This window comes from Lemur catta, chromosome 24, assembly GCF_020740605.2.
Source record: "Lemur catta isolate mLemCat1 chromosome 24, mLemCat1.pri, whole genome shotgun sequence".
In the NCBI taxonomy this organism is placed as follows: Eukaryota; Metazoa; Chordata; class Mammalia; order Primates; family Lemuridae; genus Lemur; species Lemur catta.
In genome coordinates this window covers 4,192,217-4,206,429 of record NC_059151.1, presented here as the reverse complement: position 1 = coordinate 4,206,429, position 14,213 = coordinate 4,192,217, and the positions used below count along the sequence as shown (strand labels likewise).

The 14,213-nt window shown below is 33.7% G+C and overlaps 1 protein-coding gene across 9 annotated transcripts in view; it reads right to left on the bottom strand.

Moving 5' to 3' along the window:
- The window catches only part of PTPN13 (protein tyrosine phosphatase non-receptor type 13), a 143,185-nt gene that overhangs the window by 29,206 nt on the left and 99,766 nt on the right, over positions 1–14,213 (bottom strand). For 5 of the 9 annotated variants that reach the window (XM_045536772.1, XM_045536776.1, XM_045536774.1 and 2 more), the window contains exons 21-31: positions 12,814–12,903; positions 12,418–12,525; positions 12,112–12,243; positions 8,165–8,631; positions 7,014–7,160; positions 5,693–5,786; positions 5,015–5,100; positions 4,121–4,283; positions 2,559–2,773; positions 2,349–2,447; positions 638–1,002 (exon numbers count right to left, since the gene is read on the bottom strand). In XM_045536772.1, coding sequence (XP_045392728.1) covers positions 638–1,002; positions 2,349–2,447; positions 2,559–2,773; positions 4,121–4,283; positions 5,015–5,100; positions 5,693–5,786; positions 7,014–7,160; positions 8,165–8,631; positions 12,112–12,243; positions 12,418–12,525; positions 12,814–12,903 — 1,966 coding nt within the window. The remainder of the gene's footprint in view (positions 1–637; positions 1,003–2,348; positions 2,448–2,558; positions 2,774–4,120; positions 4,284–5,014; positions 5,101–5,692; positions 5,787–7,013; positions 7,161–8,164; positions 8,632–12,111; positions 12,244–12,417; positions 12,526–12,813; positions 12,904–14,213) is intronic. The other 4 variants (XM_045536775.1, XM_045536778.1, XM_045536779.1 and 1 more) reach the window with 2 other exon arrangements.

The following is a 14,213-nucleotide window of genomic DNA, read 5'->3' as shown; positions in this document are numbered from 1 at the left end:
AGAAGCCTAATGTGTGTTTCGACATAAGCAAAAGAAGAAACAAGAGAAGAATAAAAGTCTTACACCTATGATTATTTTGGATGAAAGAACAGAAAGAAAAATAAAACTTGACCTGCATATGCACAGACATAGTCAAACAGTAAAATGCATGAATGACTATTAGCAGTGCAGATGTGGTCTTTCTCTTTGTATGCATCTATGCTTTCAATCATTTCTTCTTTCCCCATCTTCTGTGTCTTTTGCACATCTTTTGTTTATCTTTTGCAAACTCTGTATCCTCTTTTCCCCTCTTACCTTTACATTTCTGCTCCCTACTTTCCCACTGCATCATTACCTAAATAAGTCTCTTCTCTTTCTGGTTAAGTAGTGTGATTGATCATGAAATATAAATAACTTTCTCAATTACTAGTAAACATGCTCAAGAGGGAAGCAAGGCTCAGGCTGACTGGCTTGAGAGCTTACTGGTTTCGTAACTAAAACTGTCAGTCACAACAGCTAGACATTCAATAGAGTCATCACCAGCCTAACACTAAAGTTCACACATAGACACATTACATTCTTAGAGCAATTTATGTTGCTGCTACTGTTACTAACAACAGCCAGTTGCTTTCAGTGCTTCATACAATATGGATGATACCTGTCTTCAAATTCTGGTTTATTGGGAATTTTCTGAGGATGGTAAAACATGGTACAAATAGTATCTTCTTGACTCTTGGGTGCTTCTTGTTGAGTCTGTGCCTGTGACACCACGTTGCTTAGAGTGTGATGCAAAGCTGAACTCCAGGTCATATTTGATATCTTTGCTGGAGCTTTCAGTAAGTCATCTTCTCCACTCCCACTGCTGTCACTGTAACTGTTTCTTCTGGATGGGGACCTGCAACGTTTCTTGCTTTTGTCAGGCATTTCATTTTCATCTGAGCTAGTGCCTTGTTCCACACACGAGGGTTGAGAAGAGTCTTTACTGTTGCTTGGAAGCACTTGTGCTGGAGAGTGAAGTGGGGTCTGTCATGAACACATATAAAAAGATCAGAGTGTGACAACTTATATTAATTTTAGAAACATTTAATTAAAAATGAACCTATTGAACAACAGTGCTTTCTACCAAAATATTCAATTGATTTTCTCATAATAAAAGTAACATATGCTCATTAGAGAAAGTATTCATATATGAAACTATTAACTATTAATATGTATAATTTATACTTTAAATCAGAATTAGAGTAATACACATTATACTTTATCTCCTATTTCAAAATTTAGGTTTCTATCATGAGTATTTTCTGAAGGCCTTAAATATACTTTGAAATAATTTTAATACCTGGATAACGGTCCTATGGATGGCTCTATCTTTATTTCAGCCTTCTCCTTTTATTATTTACAGAGTTATTTCTAGCTTTTCACTATTAACAGAAATCTAGGAGAACTTCTTTGTAAATTTTCACCTGAGTTTCTATTTCCTTGTAATATTCTACACTGTCAGAATGTAGGATGTTTTTAAAAAGCCTTGTTAAATATTTTCCAATTGTTTTCTAGAAATCGATATCTATCCATATGCTCATCAAAAGAGTTCCATTCGGTTCTTGCTGTCAATGATTGAGATCCTAATCAATGTAGTCTTTAAAAATGCTATTTATAATGCATCTTACAGAAATGTTACTTTCTTATTAATGTCCTCCTAATACTTTCCCTTCCCCCAGTAAAAGGGTTAAAGCTTCTGGTCCAGATAATCCTGCCTTTCACATCCAGGAGTTACCATTCACTGGTAGTGGAAGACTATTTTAAGTAGAAAGGCCAACGGCAGTCTTTCTTTAATTATATTAGTATTCATCTATGTTTAGATTCTGACCTGTCAGTATGCAATTTGTAAGTTATCATCAAAATAGATCGTAGATTCCGTAGCTCTTTCTTGTCATAAGAAAGGGAAATGGGTAAACATATCTCTTTCTCTGTAACTTGTAGTGTTAAAAAAAGGCTAAAAATCTCAAATAACTCATTTTTATCCAAACTAGCTCAGAAGGAGAATAACTTTTCCTTGTTTGGTTCAATGAAGAAATAGAAAAAAGGTTTTTTGTAACCATTACTTTATGTCTTTTTCTATTTATGCTCAGAAAACAAATTCTTGAAATCCTAGAACTGGAAAGGAGAGAAGAGAAAGTAAATTGAATTACTTTATAACTATGGAACATACTCAAAGAGCTTAAGTGACACACACAAAATAATACTCCTAAAGAAGCAGCTACATATAAACCCCAGGAGATCAACCCACGATGAAACCAGTACAGCTGAATTAGTTAATCACTACATTGATATTCTATAAAAAAAAATAAATTAGTTTCCATAGGTCTCACCAGAAGAGCAGTATCAATTTCCGGCAGCACGCCAGGTGGAGGTCTGCAGAGTAGCAAGGATACTTCTGGGGCAGTTCCCCTGAGAGCAGATATGACTTCCTGGGGGGGTACGATGAATGACAAATGAAGGTACAGTATTAAAAAGCCACCTAGAAAGGCCAGTCCCATCTCATCATTAAAAACGCTACATTCTACGTTCTACAGGCTCACCTGCTGAGATAGTCCTTTCAAAGAGGCTCCATTCACTTTCAAGATAACATCTCCCACATCAATTTTTCCACTTTCTGCTGCTGGCTGTCCAGGAAAGAGCTTTTTAACCCTTACTATGCTGACATTCATTTGCTCGGGTATAAGATTATCTTCTCGAGAAAAACTGAATCCTAGGCCTGAGCTATTTTTAAACAATTTTACCTCAAATGTATTTTCTGGAGGAAAAAGATATAAAAAAATTTAAATACTCTTAACATGCTGTGATTATATATGAACATATAAACATAAACTTTCAGACATTTTAAAAAGCCCATTTCACCACAATATTTACAACTCTGTATGTACCCATTGTACCCTTATATTAATACTCTATTCAAATGCTATTTTATAGTATCTCCCTATCACTAAGAAACCTTAATTTAATCAACTAACTGCATGAACTAAGCTGTTTGAGCAGAAAGGAGAATTCTGAAAGCAGCGTTTTAAAAATGGAATTTTGCTTCAGTCCTATGTGTTTTAAAAGACAGTATAATAACAGAGAAAAAAACGGAAAAATCTAAGGAAGGAGAGGATGGGAGGAATTCATTTATACAGTGGGAGAGATAAGGAGCAAAATAAATGTTCGAGGAGGGTATGCGGAAGTAAGTTGACATTACGATATTTTGGTGAGGTATCATTTAATCCAGATAAATTGCAGTGGCATTCCAATAAAATTCTCATCAGCAAAATAAATTAGAAGACAAATAACCAGAAAAGAATTTAAAAACATACTTAAAGAAAGAATGATGGAAGAAATAAAGAATAAAGAACAGTGTGATGAAGTAGGCACGCTAATTTTATTTTCATAATCAGAAAAAATATAGTCTGGGCTATCTTTTCTTCTTATTCTTGAGACTGATTCAGAATTGCTAACATTTGTGTAATCAAATATGGATTTAAAATAAAATAGAAAACAATTACTGTATGCTACCACCATTACTTATAAAAGACTCCTTAAAAGGAATATAGATGGAATCCTACAATAAAGAGTATGAGGCAGTATTATGAACACATTTAGCCTTATGAAAAACTACTAATATATTATCCTTAATTTTCTTATTTTAATACCAATTAGTGATATGTTCAAAGGCTAGCATAGTTGGTAGAACAAAGACCAGTATCTGGGAACTACTAGGTGAATTTCTGCCTAGGGTTAGCTTCACTAGTCCATAAAATTAAACAGAAATACAGAAAAATCTAAGAGTCAAGGTTTCACACAGGGTTGAAGCCATCTCAGCAATTATTTCTACTTATTTTTCCCTTTTGAATTTTACAACTATTTAAGGCATTATTAAATGACCATCACCATGCATGACTTTGTTATCCAAAGTCTTTCAGACTCTGTGAGCTACAAATATGTTTCTGTCTTTTACTTCTGTATGGTGTTGCATCAGATTATTATTTATACTTGACCAGAATAATTAAAGAAAGTAGGGCATGAATTATAATCTAACACTTAAAAATCAAATTTAAATAAGCCAGGAGTAATTTAAATGTGAGATGATAGTCTCTCAAGGCCCGACCTTCAGTGACAAAGCTGTAGTCTTTAGCATGAGCTGTTTTCTTCATCATTTTTTCTGGGGCTTGATCTTGGGCCTTCTGATCCGAAAGGGTACACTGTGGTGTCACAGGGATATGTTCTTTGGATGCTGGAGGCTGTCCCTTTTCTAACAACAGATGGACCACCTGGATAAATGGAATAGCGCTTCATTAATTAGAAGAATGATAAGAAAACATAAATTTTCAGGACTTTCTATAGTCGATGGTATAAAATCATTTAAAGTAACTATCTGGTCCAACAAAATATAGGTAGAGGAAGAGAAAAATAGACAAAAACGAAGATTATTAATAAAAGTTTCAAAATCAAGTGTTCATTATTTTCTGTATGGAAAGACAGATGATTAGAAAGAAAAAAAATCTGTTACAAAAACATGTTAGAAATCTATGACAATAACAAATACGCTGTAGAAAATTTAGGTATTAGAAAAAAAATCATCATTATACTATAATACAAAAACCATTATAAGTAATACCGTAAACTCTCTGACCCAAAATGTATTTGAACATAATGAATTTAGCCTTTGGGCTAAAGAAGGACTAGGAGTAAAAGCCACTTGAAATTAGATGTTTATAAAAAATTTAAAAGATGCAATCTCCACCCTTCCCCCTGTCAGATCTTTTTGGTAATATAAGAGGTAAATAGGACATAGAAAGACAGCTTCCTGAGTAAAACCTCTTCTTATAATACTTGCTTCTCAATTTGGGAAGGAAAAAAACCCCTTAGAATGGTTACATGAAATCAGGCTTGGTTTTTTCATTAACTAATAAATATAGAGATCTCAATGAGAATTGATATTAATCACACATTATTATGTTCTTCTAAGGTACCTTAAAAGGTGAGAATGATGATCTGTTACCTGTCCTGTATTTCTCAGTGTTTCCACAGCTTGCTTATGGGTAGCTCCCTCCAGACTAACTCCATTGACAGCAAGAACACGATCACCTGTAAATTAGGCAGTTATTTTAAAAAACACAAGTCATAAAATAAAGATTCTACATGCTTGTAACACCTTGTGGTCTTATTTCATACTAATTTGTTTGAGGAGAGTCTCAAACAAATTCCGGACAAAGTTGTGTTCCAGAGTTGCTTTAATATGTTACTTAATTTCTTTCTCACTTCTATGGCTAATTTTAGGTATATTTTAGAACAGTATCTTTATAAAAATCAATTTAAATCATGAGAAAAGATAAGCTGACCTACAAATGTAGAGAGATTGAAGGATCCTAATTAGTTCTGATTAGAAATGTGGATGTCAGTGTTTTTACAATGGCACTAACCCTTCCCCAGTCTCTGGCAATTTGCTTCCTAGCACGTGCAAAACATGAATTAAAACACCGTTTAGTTATTTTTCGATAGTAGAAAATAAGCTGGAAAGAGGGGCTTCTGAAATGGCATCAAGGAGTTTCTTAATGTGAAGTTTTATAACTGAGTATGTCATCGGGTGAATTTGAAGGTCAATATCAACTTTGTAATGTCTTATCTATTTGTTGTGATATTCATCTATATAATTCCTACATACATGCAAACACTATACCTTTGTGAATTCTACCATCAGACTCTGCTGCTCCCTTGGGAATAACAGCTTTCACATAAATGCCACCATGTCTGACACTGGTATTCACACCTCCCTAAACAGGAAAAAAAAATATATATGAAAAATACATTCTATTTCAAATCTGAGCCCTAGTAAGAATTCAATTCATCAGCCAAAGCAGTAGCATTGCATCAGCATGTGCAATTATTTCAACCAAGAATATTGGTAGCTAAGTTTTTCAAATGGCAAAGCAATAGCAAAACTCTGTATTCAATTCGGAAAATAACAATATGCAAGATCTTGACTATATAAAGAGTTGCTCTTCCTTTGTAAGTCTACATCATGCATTATGAGCAAGCAGAAAGCAAAATCTATCTATGCAAAATTAGTGTGAGAATGTAACTATCAGAAAACGTATATAAAATAATATTCTTTAGAGCATATTTGCTAATCTGAAAGCAAATCCCATGTGTCAACAAAAACGTTTTTCTTTCATTTTAAAAAGCCTTTGGTAGAGAAAGCTTTTTTATGGTATAGATGAGATCTAATGAGTCAATTTTCTCTCTCTTAGAGACAGGCAGCTTTTGTCTCCTTTTACAATAAGAACACAATAAAATTCTAAAAAAATTAAGTGCCAGAGGAAAAGTAATACAATATTTTAAAATGTGCTAGAAAATTAGGTTTTCTTTTTCACCTCAATATATTTATAGTATTGTTTCTACTATGTTTCCAAATGGCTTTTTATAATTATTAATAACCGTTAAATCTGATAAACGATAATGTTACAATTTGGGGATAGCATATTCATTAGTAAAATTCTAAAATAATTTTATCAAATAGTCTATGCTCATATTTTAACTACCTTAAAAATACATATATTCCTTGGGAACTTCTCATTTTAAGATACTAAACATGTTTATAAGGTAGTATGTATTATGGAGAGAAAATATATGTAAATATACATGGTCTTTAATTATGCATGATGTAGGTTAACGATGTATCATCTCATTAATCTATGCTCATGCAGAAACTGTCAAATGTAAACAAAGCATATGCATTAATTTTATATATATTTTGCAAGCTTATATTCAGATCAAGCGAGTATGAAACGTATGGGGAAAAAAGGCAGCATTTGTCTAATTTCTTTTAAACCACAGGAAAAAAATGACTAGCACAATCAATTCTTTAAAAAGTTTTAGCCTATGATTCAATTTCAATGTTAGAAATATTTGACAAGTGTCCCTTTTGGAGCAAAATAACTCAAACAGTAAGGTGGTATACAACGGCTGCTGAAAATTAAGAAGAGAAGACATTTGAAAACCTTGTCAAACAGTACCGTGACACTTATCCCCAAACTGTTATCATTTTTAGCCAGTTCAACCTCAAAGATATCTCCAGGTTTAGGAGGTGATGAAGAAAAAGTTTTCAAATTCAGTTTGTTGCATGTATTCATTGAGGAAGAAGGTTCCTTAACAAAGAAAAACAAACAAACAAAAAAGGATTTCTTGTTAGAGTCAAAATGAATTATGACTAGAAGACAAACATACGTTTTTTGGAAACATTAAGAAAAAGATATTAATGATAGTGTTGACAAAGAACATAAGGGTTGAGAGAGATCTTTAGAGATCATCTAGTCTAATGCAGTCATTGATTCAAGATTAAAGGACTTGCTTCAGGATAAATAGCTAGATATGACAGAGAAAAACCTGGACAGAACCTAGTTTGAACCTGGCTTTTACATAATTCCCACTCGGTGCTTTTTATATTCCCAAATTTACAAAATATTTTCATTTCCTTCAAAAATACATATCAAGTCGTAGTTTTTAACTTGAGCCTCTGAGTAGGCTTCATATTTTCTTTGCTATATTTACAAATCTAGCATAAACACTGAAACAATACCTAAGCCTTATTTATAAGGGCATAACCCTCTTGTGAGGAATGTTGATTTTTCAGTGGAAAAAAAGGCATTAGGTTTTTTCTAAAACTGCTGGTGAATATGAGTTTAAATTTATACCATTTCTAGGAATGAGCGATTTTCAATGCTGTTGACATTGAAACACCGATTCAGAACTTCAGAAGAATTTAGGCTATGGATAGTAAATTCAGCTGCCCATTATATGAACTATCCAGGAACAATTTTTTCAGATATTAAAGTTCTCGTATTAATATAAACATTAAATATGCAAGAGATGAACTTGTAATAAAATCATAATCTGAATATTCTGTCCTTTGTGTTATTAGGTAGTAAGTTCACAGAGTGACAGCCATTTTAGAGTTAGTATTCAAAGCTTTTAATTTCTTTGAGAGTTAGCATCAAATGCAGTAGCAGTTAGTAGCAGAAGATATAGACTATTCCTCCTTTCCGGAATAATATAAGAAACTTGTAGTAGATTATTCTGCTCTGTAATATATTCACTGCTGTTTGCTTCGTTAAATTAAAAAAAACCTCAAAAGATTAAAATTAAACTATGCCTTTTTTGGTGTTTGATGATCCTGACTGCTGGAATAAGTGGCTTCATCCATGTCTGAATCTCCACGGTCAGAGAAATCTGTTGCATCTGCAATGCCTGGCTTTTTAGCTTTGCTTCGGTTACTGTCAGTGGAAATTCTCTTTTTCTCAGTGGCTTTGGATATCACAGATGGGGAAGAGCTGACATGTTGTGATTCCTGCCAGGTTTGGTCACCTAAGTGGCTGGCAAAGAAACCATTGACTTGGCTCTGGGACAAGCTGGCGCTCTCAGTCCTGGAATCTTGAGAACTCAGGCTTCCTTCCCGCAGGCCCCCGGACAGCCCAAAGGAGCTCTCCGAGATGTGCCTCAGAGTCCCACGTGGCCAGTGGTGATCCTCCGAAGAAGAATCTATAGCACCGTCTTGCATGTAGGAATGTTTCTTCAGGTAGTTTTTCATCCCATTGGCAAGATGTACAGGAGTAGAAGGCACTGAAGTCAAAATCCACCAATGAGAATAGCAAGTTAGTGACATACATGCTTGTGCTTAGACACGTATACAATGTTCCCTCAAGATTGTTGGGAGGATTTTACAAGGATAATACATGCAAAACACCTGACCCCAGGTCTGGAACCACTGTGGGGACTCAGTAAATAGTAGATTCTTGCTATTTCCTTCACTCTCTCCTTTGGTCATTCTTGTGGTAACTTCTGTTGAACTGTGTACCCCCTTTTGCCCTAACTCCCGATTTCCTTTTCCAAGACCCATTTCAAACCAGTCTCCTCTGTGAAGACTTTCCTGGTCCCAGAGATTTTATATATATATTTTGAGTCTCCAATATCCTTGGTCCTCATTAAATAGTTATTTGTACACTTGGTTTATATTGCCCTACCAGACTGCATTTTTCCAAGTAATTACCGGAGAAGGCAACTCCAAATTCATTATATATAGTTCTTATCAAAAGCCACTTAAGAAAGCTTTATGAAGACAGACACAAACCACAGGAGACATGTGGGAAAGAATTACAGATGTGAATGTGAATTTATAAGAAATTAAGTTTTATGTAGCAAGCGACACCAAGTAAAAAATTAAAAGAGTAATAAGCAACTGGAAAGAAAACATTTGTAACAACACAAAATAATCAAAGAGTTAGTATCCCTAATACACAAAGAGGTTCTAAAATTCAATAAGAAAGAGATTTTAAAAACTCCTATACAATAAGGGTATGATAATGTGGACTGGAAATCTGGAGTAAAATACAAATAACTAATAAATATATTAAAAGACATTCTCATTATTGCTCGGAGATATGCAATTTAATGCAGTTTTCTACCTATTTGGCTGACAAAAATGAGAATGACTGATAATTTTCAGTACCACTGATGGTGGGAGAAGAACACTGTTATACCTGCTTAGACTATAAATTGATAAAGCGTTTTGCAGGGCAATTTGGTGGCACTTGTCAAAACTTCAATGTACATACTCTGCAATCTAGTTCTGGGTATCTAACCTCTACAAATATATATACTTTCAAAGGTGTATAAACAACTGTATTTGTTGGAGCAACATTTGTAATAGAATTACAGCTAACCTGGATTAACACTAAAAGTTAGGTAAATTTTGATATGTCTATAACATTAGTGCCACATTAAAAAGATGTGTATGTTCACGGATGTCCAGAATATATTGAGTGAGCAAGTTAAAGAATGGTAAGTAGAGTATAAAACAAATTTTTTAAAAAATAGTATATGTTGTTTTATGTATGTATATCACACATACATGGATATGTGGTATATCACATATATTTCTATAATACACAAAAAGCTACATATATGCTAAATAATTTTCCTAGGAAATGGCGTAATTTCAATTTAGTTCTTAGTTTATAGGTTTTCAATAAATTGAATTTATTCTAATAAGCTAATATGCATTCTATAACTTTAAAGAAATTAGCAAACAAAAAGAAAAATAAAGACCTTTCTCTTTGGTGGTAGATAATTGAGAGGGATGGCCTGGGGTACACACTGGTAATTTCCCAGGTTCTTTAAATTTTACTTCTTTTCAAATGACACTACAGAATAGCTACACACCGTGATAAAATTAATCAACCTTTCTGAAGAAACAATTCCACAGAACTACACTTGAATATTATGCTGTTAATTTTAATTGAGAATGGATAGTAAAAAAATAACCATACAAAACTCTGCTGAGAAGAAAAGCTTCCTCTGCTCCTCATACTAGGTAAAGTTCCTCTGTTACATGCTCTCTCGGCACCTTGGACTTCTTGCTAACACTTATCATAGCTATAATTACAAATTTATTTGTCTAGTTAGTTGTTCAATACTTGTCCCCTTGATAAAGGAGGTCAAGTAAATTCCATGAGGGCAGAGGTCTTGCATCTTGTACACCACAGACACTCTATATTTGTTGAACAAATGAATGAATAACACATCTATTGAAAGCACAACTAACATGGAAATCCCTTAGAGCTTTATTCAGGAGGAAATAAATTTATTTGGAATCCACATGCTTACTTTCTAAGATAATGGTAAATAATGGAAACCAATGTTCTTTTAAAAAAAATTTTGGTCTTGGCTGCTTCAAACTCAGAGGTATGCTACAGCATTTCCAACTGTAGTCGTCTTCCTTTGCCTAAGATGACTAGACTATAATTAGATTATAAGGTCCTTATATTTCCCTTCTATCTGTTGTGTTTGTTCACAATAACAAGAGCTTAAAGTACTATTTATATAGGTACATATTATATATACAACATATATATTTAGTGAAAAGAAGAAAAGACAGTCAAAATGACTCAGCTATGTAAAATTTAGTAAATTTTCATGTCACATTGCAGTATCTATTTATGTTTTTTATCTTCTATTTTATCATAAGTATCTAAAGGTATGTTTAAAATTCACTATCTAAAACTTGTTTTTCAGCTAATTTTTTCTAATTCTTTTAAAAAGTATTTCTCGGTTATCTTTGGGATAAAAGTAACTTACATGTACCTAACATTTCAATGTTTTTGAAACATACTATTAATAATGTCAGCACTCACATTTAACTGATTAACATGTACCAGGCAATGTGCTAATTCTTCACATGCATTATCTCACTTTTACAATTTTCATAATCTCTAAGATAAGCACCTTTATAGTCACCATTTGATACATGAACACACGAGGCTTAGAAAGTGCAAGTGATTTGATCAAGGTACACAGTTTGTAGTGGTGAAGACAGAATCTGCCCCTGGGCCCTGGAGCCGTCCCTGTTGCCCGCTGCACTGTTCTGCTCCACAGGGGCCATGTGTGTGTTTTCACAAACACCGTCTACCACCTGATCCTCCTAACAACTTTGTGCAAGGTAGACAAGGCAGAGCAGAGATCACTGTCTCTTCTTTAAATAAAAAGCAGAACTGTGGCTCAGGAGTACTTAAGTCACACAGGTAATAAGTGGCACAGGTAAAGCTCAAATTCAGGTCATCTGATCTTCACCAGGTGCCTTTTCTACCACAACAGGCAGACAGGGACCATGAAACAAAATGATATGGTCTTCTTTTTAAATTTCTGGTTTGTTGTTGTTGTTGTTTCCTTTTTATAATTTACTTCAGGAAAAGACTTCACAGATAACTATTATATAATATTAATTATATGATGATAAAGAATTCTATTTCTGATTTGACCTAAGAAAAGATGGAACATACTGAATAATCAGAACTTAAGTGACATTAATTTTGCACAATGAATCAATTTTTGTACACATATGACTAAAGAGGAATGAGACAAAAATCTTAGGAGTGACGAAGGAAGAAATTATGCTGATGTATAAAATTAAAACAATTAGAACTACACATGTCAAATTGCCAGAAGGGAAACAAGAAGTGTAAATCTAATTTATTGGGCCACTGTATTGAAGTGCTTGTGAAAAGTGAAACAGAACACACAACTAAGAGACATTCAGAACATTACCTTTGGCTATCTTTTCTTTTGGCTGAGAGATGACAAGCGTCACATCTTCAGGTGCATTTTGCAGTATTTCAATTGCAGCATGGTGGCCGACTCCCTCCAGACTCACACTGTTCACAGATATCAACCGGTCTCCTGTATAAATAGACAATCCAGTATGTTCAACAACAAAGAGAAATTCATTCTAAATCTTAGCAATGTCATCCCCTCCTGAGTATTTTTGTTTAACTCAAGTTCTACTACTTTTGCCATCTTTGCAAATTCATGCCTGTTAGTAAGTGCTTAGAAAATTACCAAAATGTAAAGTACCTGGCTTTAAGCATCCATCCAAGTCGGCTGGCCCTCCAGGGGTGATTGAACTGATAAATACCCCTAGATCCAGTCTTCCCATCTTCTCCCCACCAATAATTTGAAATCCTGTAAAATAGCACATTTAAAAAAGATCTTTATGATACTCATGCTTTCAATGACTAATGATTAGCTTGCTTGAAACATAGAAATGTGGAGACTGTTGAGATAAAATATGATTGATAACACATGTTAGACACATCTTTGGCATTTAGTGATTAGGTGGGTGGGGTGACGGGGTTGTGGGTGGGCGGCCAGTATCTTGATCGGAACTGGGCTGGTGTCTCAGTGCCAACGCTAAGCTACAGACTTTTCTGTGAATCCTCACAGAACTTCCGGGATCTCACGGTGACTTACCTAAGCCATACTTTGCATCCTTTTTCAGGTTCACCAACGTGATCTCCCTTTCTGGTGAAGATACTATGCTCCATCTTTTGTGTAGTACATCTATTGAGAATTCATAATTTTTACAATTCACATGTTAAATCTTGTTAATAGATTGTTCAGTCATTAAAATTTTCATTTTAAGGTTATTGGTATTATCTTACATTTTTATAGTGATTTATATAGTTTTAAAAATGACTGTACTATCACACTTATTCCTCACAAACTATTTCCTTTGAAATCAATATATTTCAGTTACAGATGATTAAATAAATCTCAAGAGGTTAAATGATTTGAGCAGGCTTAGTGAGCTAATACAAGAAAGAGCTAAACCTTTAACTTAGGTTTTCCGACTCCATCTCTTTCTGTTCCTTCACAATTGACTCTGAATTTGACAATGCTCAATATATTAAGAATTTCCCTCTAATAAATAGTTGGCATTTTTATTTATCTTTAGAAAATATTCTTAGTAAGTTCTTGAGTAGAACAACAATAAGAAGAAACTGGATGTTTTTAAAAGTCCCACTAATAATGTCCCGTCCAGCACATCTACTCTCAAAGAATTTTCATTTATCTCACATTTGTGGAATAATCTCATGAGGTAAGTAAAGAGATTTTTAATAATTGTTTTGCAGATGAGGAATAACAGTTCGTTACTTGCTCAACATTGCAGCCAGTATCACTGCCCAGAAAAATGCCTAAAGTCAGTAGTTGATAAATGCTAGTTAAATAAATTGAATGAATGTCAGCATCAGAACTAGAATTTACTTTTTATTTCCACTAGGTTTTTTTTAAAGTAGGCTAATCACTCCCAAATATCTTAATTAAACCAATAAATATGATGCTTAATTGCCACGTTAGTCAAGTTAATTCATCTACTTAGCAATTCAAGCATTTACACACACACACACACACACACCTTTAATGTCAATTACAATTTGATAGTTTGAACTGGTCTGTATGTGAAGGTGGTGGTAGTTGTGGGGAGTGAGTTCAACATATTCAGAGAGATATTTTTGTAAACTGAATCTTCAAATTCAACTCTATATAGTTCTCAAGCGTATTTAAGATTTCTGAAAATTAGAGATACGGCTTCACTTAAGTATACAGAATTTCCTTAATCCTTCATATGCATTTTTATAACAATGAAATCATTATGAACACAGACCTCATTTCTGTATATCAAACATACAACTACCCATGGACTTAAAACTGTATTAGTATGTTATAAAACAAATGGTAATTTTGTTACACAACATATATTTATGCTTAAATGATGTAAGTATGGTACTTCATAATCTAGAAATAAAATCCTTTATTTTCAGAAAACAGTAACAACAATAATTTCCTCTTAGGAGTGAATTAACCTTGTA